This window comes from Morone saxatilis, unplaced genomic scaffold (assembly GCF_004916995.1).
Source record: "Morone saxatilis isolate NCDOM2014 unplaced genomic scaffold, NCSU_SB_2.0 Contig16, whole genome shotgun sequence".
In the NCBI taxonomy this organism is placed as follows: domain Eukaryota; kingdom Metazoa; phylum Chordata; class Actinopteri; family Moronidae; genus Morone; species Morone saxatilis.
Genome location: NW_023339718.1, coordinates 9,324,205 through 9,333,549, shown reverse-complemented (window position 1 = coordinate 9,333,549; position 9,345 = coordinate 9,324,205). Strand labels below are relative to the sequence as shown.

Genomic DNA, 9,345 nt, shown 5'->3' with positions numbered 1-9,345 from the left:
GTTTGGACAATGACAATGGTTGTGGTGTGTGTGTGTGTGTGTGTGTGTGTGTGTGTGTATGTGCGTGTCTTTGTGTATGAGACTGGGGAAAGGGTACTGAGTGGGGGTGGGGAGTGGCGGATGAGTGGAAATGGGAAGACACCCCATGCAGAACTTTCAGGCTGTGCCATAAACAGTTGCATACTGGGAATTGTGTGAAAGGATGGTGGGAAATACGGAACGAGCGGCAAAAGAGGGGGGGCATGTGTTATGGATGTGCAGGATGAGTATGTTGATGGAGGCAGTTTAGAAGTAACCATGCAAAATTGACACCTGGTGAACAAAGCACATAGACTGTTATGATTTACATAGAAATTTGATAATATGTCAAGCCAGCAAGTAAATTAAGTGAAAATTATTTCCCCACATCATGGAGAGAAAGCAGTGATGGTTGTTTCCTGATCCCTATACTTTTTTCTGTAACGTGAAGCCAATGCACTTTATTATACTTAAACTTAAGTCACTATAAAAAGAAATGTTTCTATTTGTTTTTTCAGCTAAACCCACATTCATTATGTCTTGATTTTGCACTCAGAAACTCATAAACCCTGTATCTTTTTGAATATCCACACTGCTTTCTCTCTTTGGTTATAAAGGCCATTGTCCACACTGTAAACAGTAAGTATTATATAAGAAACCACCAGTTATCAGACCACCGTGTGCAGGATTTGTGACCAACTTAACAAAAATCAATCAGTAAGATAGAAGCATGTCAGGCTCAAGAAACAGAAAGCATTCCCATTTCACTTCTTGGTATTGTGTCCTATGAATAAGTGTTTTATGGCAACCCAATGAAGCCTTTCCTGGCACAATTTTGCGCTTCTAGTCTTACATGTTACCAGTGTATGTAGACCTAGATTTTCATTTTAAAAAAGGGGAATAACACCGATTTTAAATGTTACACCAAACCCAGGTAATACAACATTAGGTCCATGAACACAATCTGACAAAGTGAGCTGTCATGTCTAACTACCTAACTAACTGATAAACCACATTCAAAGGTAAAGAATGAGGAGTTATGATTATGAAACTATAACAAATACATTTTAGGGCTCACTGGACATTTTCTGTGTACTAATCACATCTGAATTCTTAAACTGAGTGTTAGTCCCCCCTTTGTTGAAGTGAGCAAACTGAATTCAGGTCTGTGACTGGGCAGTGGAATGACAAGGGAGCATCTCCAGTGGTTCCATGCTGAGCACTGGACCAACATGAAAGACGAGGACGAGAAGGAAAAAGAAGCAATAACGTCACATCACTGAACAGGGAGGCACTGAGGGTTACAGCATAACATTAGTACACCTTCAACAGTTTGAAGTCAATAAAGCAGTTGTGGCCTATTCGGAGAGTTTTTTTTGTCCGTGTGTTTCAAGCTACATGCAACTTTTTAATATATCCACAGCTGTGAGTAAGAAATAAAATGTTAGTGTACACGTTTAGAAAGAAGATAAAGGGATACTCTAACCCTGTCGCCCTCATTTTAAAACATCTATTTTGAGCTCGGATGCCTTCAGGGTAACTGAGATGATCCCCTGTGTAGCACTGTGGAATAAATAACAAATCCTTTGATCAGATATGAACACAGATAATAATGGGCCCCAAAACTCTGCTTATCATTAGTTGGGATGAGAACATCACTCACTTGAGAAAAAGACAATGAGTAATCAGAGACTACTGTATTAAATGACTGTAAAATATTATGTGAAGGAAAAGGCTAAATGCATGCCTGTTCATAACAAACACCATAACTTTCACAATTAACTAGGACAGTAAAATATTTTATCACTCCATAATAAGTAAACATTAATAACAATTTATTTAGGTGAAGAGTTCCATAAACATATAATTTATCTTTCGACATTAATAAGTCTTTCACTTGGCTAACCCTAGTACAACAATGATTTGCCTATTAACAAGACAGGTTTAGTGACCTGGTATGTATTTATTTCTGGTGGCCTGTTCTTGACATCAAAGCCACAGCCTTTCTGCACCACTGGGTGCATTTGACAGCATATCATCTAATGCAAGAGGAGGCCAGTATCATGCAAACATTCCTACTGAGACTGCACAGTGGATCGTTTCTACTCCTAACATAAATGAGAGATAATGCAAATGCTTCGCCTGGACCCAACTGTAGCTCTGTGACAAGGGATACCAGATAATCTTGTGCAATCTTAAAGAAACAAAACATGTAAATCCCTTTGCCATGGATATAGAGTAATGTTTGTGTGAACTGGAATCCTGAGGTGGAGCTTCAACGTGACTGAAGCACCTGCTGCTTCTGAGTTGATAATTTTATTTCAAAAGATAGAATTGCAGTCTGATTTAATATTGTTGAATTGATCATTTTGTTTTTAGAAATTCAATAAAATGTGTTCGTTTCAATTCTGTGGATCTGTGTTGTGCATTTACCTCGAGGTCTCCTTTGGTAATGCAAGCTTCCTCTACACGGAATTGAAGGTCCTCCACCTTCCTATTCAATAGAAAGAAAAAAAATATCTTGTTGTTGTTCAACGTATGTCTACAATGACCAAGAGCAAGGTCAGGCAAATTCAGGCGCAGCTCTTTTCTCGTGACTTTATAGGACTGTAATAGTATAAACAGCATTATGATCTAAAAAGTCTAAACTAACAAACCTCATAATATCAAAACTTTGTCATGGGTGACTAGTCACACCTCTGGGAATCCTTACCTACGCTCCTCCTCCAGCTGATTGAGCAGTTCGACTTTGTCTTTGTCAGCAGCTTCTACCAAGGCACGTAACTGGTCCATCTTAGCCTCCATCTTCAACAGAAAGGTTGACATTGGACAAAAGAAAATCAATATAGAAGACGAGTCAATTATTCCCTAATTTATGATCAACAGGAGAATCATGCAGTTTTATTACGAAAACAGTGTGTGAGCTGACCTGCTCCTGATCATCCCTGAGCAGGCTAATTTCTTGCTCCATCTCTCCAACATGGCCAGTGGCCTTGGCAACTTCAGCTCTCTCCATGTCCCTCTCAGCCATGAGCTGCTCAATATGCTGCTGCTTTTCCTTCAGCGCCTCTTGCAGGGCTGTGGTGCCTGAAATCTTTCGGTTATACCGTGACGATGTCTCTGTTAGCTACGGAGTGACAGAACACAGGCACGGTCAGAGAGCTGAGTAAGCACCACATTGAAATGATGGAGGAGTACTTTCTAACACTGTTGAAACGCAGTACGTCCATGTCTCACCAGGCCTGTGCGGCTGGGCTTCGCGCTGACAGAGGATGCCACGGAGCTCATGGTACTGATGGAGGAAGCACTAGGGCTGCGCTTTAGCCCTGATGGTGTGGCCACCACTTTCCGAACTGTTGTTTTTGCTTTGGCTGGTGTGGTGGAAGGGAAGCCAATGCGTGTGACTTTGTGCACTGGAGCAAATAAGCCATACTTGGGTTGACACTGAAAGTATCTGGGGACAGATTTGAATACAAACATGATTATAAAAGTCACAGTAGACATATATATAGTTAGCAAGTATAACAACTTTTCTTTTGGTTATTAACAGAGCCAGTGGATTTTGTACCTTGTGCCTGCCACTGCGCCGTCATTCTTTCCTAAAGGCTCATCCAATTCCACACCACACCACTCCCCTTTGGCGAAATCTGTTTCTCCGAGGAAACGTACCACTCCCGCCTTTGTACCACCAACCTTAGAAGAAAACAACAAACATTAGCAGCTTCGCCTGGTGAACCTGTGAGATAATTCCATCGAAGCAAACAAACATATACAAGCTTCGAGTAGAATGTGGCCAACCTGTCGACACGTGAAACTGTTTTTGTTTGAAATGTTCTTTTCTTTCATATCTTTAAAAAAAGGTCCAATGAGTAACATTTGGATTTCGAAAAGAAACTGATAAATATTCTTTGTTTAAGTAACATTGAGAACCTATCAACATCACTTTACCAATACACGGTCGCCTATCTTCAGTTCCCTTTCGCCCTTCTTGACTGATCCAGTCTCTGAGAGGTTGGAGACAGATTCACTGTTTGTGCGTGCGAGGTTTGAAGATGGCGTAGCGGGCGTAGCGGGCGCAGCTGGAGTAGCAGGAGTAGCAGGCGAGGCCTTCTTGGCTGCCGTGGTAGTTGAGGGTAATGTTGATTTTGTTGTGGGTGTATGAGAGGCTACACTACCAACTGAAGGAGTGGGCGATGCAGCGCGGGAGGGAGGTGCCGTCTGAGTTCCATTAGCTTCTCCTTCTGTGTGAGACAACTTGGACGGGCGGGTGAATATTCCTCGCAGGGCTTCGCACTGGAAGTAGCGCACACCTGCCACCGACCCGTCATTTTTCCCAATTGGCTCATCTAAAACAATCCCTGCCCACTGTCCTGGGGCAAACTGTGTCTCTCCCAAAAACTGTATGTAGCCGGGCTTATTCCCATTCACCCATACTCGCTCCCCAGTCTGGAAGTTCTCCCCACCACTCGGGCCATCTCCTCCACTGGCAGCTGATTTGTCGGCCGCAGCAACTTTCGCTCCTGCTGAAAAATAAGGAGAGAGGAAGGGGAGAGAGGAAGAGAAAAAAAGACATGAGAAAGATACAAATATCATGTGATTTGATTTCATGTCCAGATTATAGTAAGTTTATTCTTTCCTCTGTTTAAATGTATTTACTTACTAGCTTTGGATTACATCACTTGTTTTTATTGACAGGGTCTACGGTCACAATATTATTGTTTATTATCTTTCCATATATGTATTGTAACAAAATATAAGGAATGCTTCAATAATTGAGATTAAATATACTTTTTACTAGTGATTCAAATGGACAGTTTGGGTATAGTGAAGCGGGGTTGTGTGTCAGCCTCGGTACATCGAGCACAAACGTGAAGTTTGATTCGTTTGAGATCTGGTAGCTTTCTGACTCAAACAGGTGATCTGCGAGTTAATACAGGAACACAGGAGTTGTTGGCTGTCTGACCTCAAGATAAAACAGTGAAAATGTTCTTAACATATCAAACACTTTGAGGTGGGCCTGTTTTATGTGGCTAAAATGTTTTATATAGTGTCTAAATGCCAAAAGCACAAACAATTAAACTCCGCTTGTTAGATCCACCACAGTCTCCATTAGATATGACAGTTAGATGTTTATAGGAACATTAAAAAACGAGGTTCCCAACCTCACTGTTTATTAGGAGGTTTACTTTACTCTCACATCAGTTGTGATTTAATGAAACATAAAAACTGGCTGAGTGTCTTCTTCAAATACCAAGGTGGGTCTCCTGTTATAGCCTGGCTCACAGGGAGTACGCTGTGGGGATAAACCAGTCAGTGGCCGGCTATTTCAGCTGGAATCCTCCTCCCCTTCGACTGTCTTCAGACACTGTTTTGCACCAGGCACCGTCACTGCATCCTGTACTTACTATGTGACTGGTTTAAAGAAATACCAGACCTTTTCTCCACTGCTGGCACAGCACTAACATTAAGTGTGGAGAAGTCCCTTGTGTTGTGAGATAAAACAGCTGTTAGTGCGTCTCATACTTTAATTTTGTTCTCTCAATCTAACGAAAACTGTCTAATGAAATCTCGTTTATCGGTTCTGGCTGGAGTCACAAGCTGAGCTATATCATGGCAAAAACTGGGACCGAGCACAATGTAAACAGGTCTGCTGAGAAGTACGGAGACAGTGTGGCACATGTGACAAGAAGTCACATTCACAAGCCCTATTGAAAAGATATAAACCCCCTCTGGTCCCACTCACAGCACTCTAACTACCGAGCAAACAACCCCTGGCTACAGAACATTCAAGGGCAAACATTGCACTGCCACATGTTCACCACAAGTTTAAGAAGCTGAAAAAAAGGTTTCTTACCTGCGCTGGGGTTGGTTTTGGGAGCCGCTGTGCCAGATTGCTTCGATATCTTGCTGGGCACTTTGATCCCACTGGGCTTGGCTGTGCTCATGTTTCCTCCTGTGATCTCTGAGAGCAACAAGGCTTGTGTCCGTCAGTGGGTACAGACTGACCCCAGACCATGAAAACAAATGGCTGCAGCTCTGCGACGGCGAAGTTGTTCTCTCCGCACCAAAATCAATTTAACAAAAAAAAATTAAAATAAAACAAAAAGTTTTAAACAAAAAGAAAAAAAACCAGGAAAAGGGAGGTGGGAGAGAAAATGCTGCCCACGAAAAGGACCCTGTTTGAAAAGAGAGAGAATAAAAAAGAAACATTACTTGACTTCATTTAAGTTTACTCAATTACATTTTTACTAAGCACTCAAGTTATGAGAGCAGAGACGACTAATTAACAAGGAATTTAATAACAAGTTAATAATAGTTATCATTTAGGCAAATTTACTTTCCTTGCTGTAATAAACTGACACTAATTTAACTTTACAATAAGTAGCAAATACAAATATGTAACATGTTGATTGACTTTGTTTTTGGTGCTCTGTTAATGGAGGCGTTTTGTTTCTGTTATGACAACAAGCTCCTCAGCACACACCGACGTCACAGACCTAAAAATACTCTGTCAAAGGCCAGCTGATATGCAGTCTATGGCACTGCCATCACGAACACCTCGATAGCTCATCATCTGTCACCTTGACTATAACACACACAGCACCACAAAGTCTCTCACTCAGTCCATCATTCTGCAGCAAAATCATGCAAATCTGGTCGGCAGATTTTTATAAAACAGGATTACTGTAGAAACAAGAGCAGCAGCTGATCCTCTTTGTCAGATTACCCCACCACAGAAACAGAAACTGCACTAGCTGAATGGACTGTTTAAACAGTTGTTAGTTGTTTGTTGTTGTTGTTGTTAGTTGTGTTTTGATATTGAGGCAGTGTGGTTGTTTTTATACACCGATAGCCTTTATTATTTATATCAAACAAGAGCAAAACTACTGGAAAAGCTTTGCAATCCAGGCCCATCTGTAGTACCTCGGCTGTTTCAGTGGAGGATTACCGACATGATCTCTACAAATCAGGAGCACAGAGAGTCTACAACACTAAGTCCGATGTTTGGGAGCCACAGTCAGTGAAAATGAATCGCACACAAGCAGCCTGAAGCGAGGATGAGCTGCTTCGTCAACAACACGACCCACTGCACAGCGTCTGTGAACAAACACGCCTCTATAATGTAACCTTACATTTGGTAAAAAACATAAATCATGTTAGGACAACATGCTAAATATTAGTGAATATAGTTATTGGGTTTCATGTGCTGCTCACCGGTCTGAGAACAGCGTCTCTTCTGGATAGATTAGTGAGAACAGGGAGCTTATTGACTAATTATTATTAACACACTCACTTTCTGTTACACACTGCATACCAGCGCCTCAGAGCAGCGCTTTTGTTTATAATTACTCTTACCACAAATACAGAATATTAAAGGGTTTGGATATATTTTTAAATGGTTTCATTATTTTCTGTCTTCAGCACAATTATTGACAGAAAGATCCTGCGGCAAAGTAACTTACTGGTGAATTTAGAAAATGTCCTGAATGTTTTAAGAGGGTGTTTGATTGGAAGTGTCCTTCACAGTAAAATAAACCTATATAAAATCTGTCATCTTGCTATAAAAACTTCTCTGAGTCCGTTTTAAAATCAGCCATGACGCTTGACCTCACACAAGGTAGAAATATAACATAAAACTTGTTCAAATGTGTCACACATCTTTCATTCCTGAAATGGCCAAAGAGCTTCAGTACGTAGGTTCATCGAAACAACCGAGGAGACGTTTCTCAGCAGAGGATAAAGGTCGGCCATCAGAAGACAGCGACCTAGTTCAAACGCAGTGCTCCAGTTTTCACCCGCTGTGTCTTTGAACGATACTGACTACTGCCCTCAGGTCAGGACATCTTAACGGCTGAAGACCGCATGGTTGAAATTAAAGTCACACAAAAGGAGCCTGTATGTGAAAATCTTTAGTAATTCATTTACCAAGAATAAAAGGGGGACTTGTATCACATATATCTACTCTGATTAACTCATAAACCAGGGAAATATGACAAGAGAAGCTTCTACAAATCACGCTGCATTGTGAAGTAGTAGAGTAGCACCACAACTGTCTTGTGAGCATTAACAAGAGACGTTTCCTGAAGCAGTCAGCTGAAAACGATCCACTTAGTCTGGAGAATTTCCCGCTGCAGCACTGTTAATCTTTTGCCACTGACTCTCTAATCTGTAGGTAGGAAGGAAGCCAAATCAACATGTTTTGCAAAAGTTTTAAGGGAATAAAAATGTGTATTAAAAACTAGACTAAACATTAAATGTAGTCTGGTTTAACCAAATAGAAACGGGTAGATGGATATCTTGTAAAACAGAACTGCGATTCACTCTACTTCTCAAAACGACAGACAGTGCGGACAAACCTTCATACAGAATAAAACAAAATCCATCTGCGGAGGAATATCTTCACAACACCGTTACGTAGTTAACCAGCTGACTGTTCAGGGTACAGTACGTAGACTGTACATCTTTTTTTTTTTTAAGTTGAGCATATCTTGCTGACTACAGGAGCGAAAAACCACGTACGATACAGACGTGAGCTGAATCAGCCTGTTTTGTAACGACAGTAGAAACTCTCAGTGTATTTATTAACTGATGGGAGGGTGTTATTGGTTACACAATCCAGAAAAGCTTTCGTTACACGTTGTTTTCCAGTGGCCGGCCCAATATTAGCCACTGACATCAAGAACTGAAGTGCACGCAGGTTTCTTTGCGATGTTTTTACAGGAAGTCCAGCTGTGACTAACGGGTCTGGTCTACAGGTCTGGCTGCTGAGGCGTCCCTCTTCATTTCTGCGTCACACAGGAAGACATTTATTGTGAGATTCATGAGCCTAACCCAGTAAAACTCACATACAGTGTACACCAAAAGTACAACCTCAAATATTCAGACGTGTTTATTCCTCTATGTGACCTACACTCTCGTTATTGTCATCACAACGCAAAGGCGAGCTCTGGTTCTTCCTTTTTTTTGAGGAAACATCTGCTGGGATGATTATGTGGACCCCTGCTAGTAACAGGACATAAGCACAGAATGAGAGCCAGAAGCATCCTGTGATCTCAGATGCACCTGTTTTAAAGAGTCGGGCACTTAATTGTTCCCAGAAATATAACTTATATATCCACTAATATCCAGAAATAACTGAGACCTGAAATATAACTTATATATCCACTAATATCCAGACTTTCCAGAACTAGTATAAGCTCTTCGATGAGAGCAGATAGGGTGTATTACATTTACATTATGGGCTCCATAGTGTGCTGAAATCAACTAATATGATACATACTAAGATAAGACACTTTCTGCTCAGCTGCCCCTCACATCTGGAACTCC

At 41.2% G+C, this 9,345-nt stretch overlaps 1 protein-coding gene across 5 annotated transcripts in view; it reads right to left on the bottom strand.

Moving 5' to 3' along the window:
* Positions 1-6,818, bottom strand: part of clip1a (CAP-GLY domain containing linker protein 1a) — a 21,696-nt gene extending 14,878 nt beyond the window's left edge. For 2 of the 5 annotated variants that reach the window (XM_035658576.1, XM_035658578.1), the window contains exons 1-7: positions 5,873-5,963; positions 3,967-4,541; positions 3,587-3,711; positions 3,256-3,472; positions 2,948-3,145; positions 2,732-2,823; positions 2,452-2,512 (exon numbers count right to left, since the gene is read on the bottom strand). In XM_035658576.1, coding sequence (XP_035514469.1) covers positions 2,452-2,512; positions 2,732-2,823; positions 2,948-3,145; positions 3,256-3,472; positions 3,587-3,711; positions 3,967-4,541; positions 5,873-5,963 — 1,359 coding nt within the window. Of the gene's footprint in view, positions 1-2,451; positions 2,513-2,731; positions 2,824-2,947; positions 3,146-3,255; positions 3,473-3,586; positions 3,712-3,966; positions 4,542-5,872 lie in introns of all 5 variants that reach the window. The other 3 variants (XM_035658577.1, XM_035658579.1, XM_035658580.1) reach the window with 3 other exon arrangements.
* Between the last annotated feature and the right edge of the window lie 2,527 nt (positions 6,819-9,345).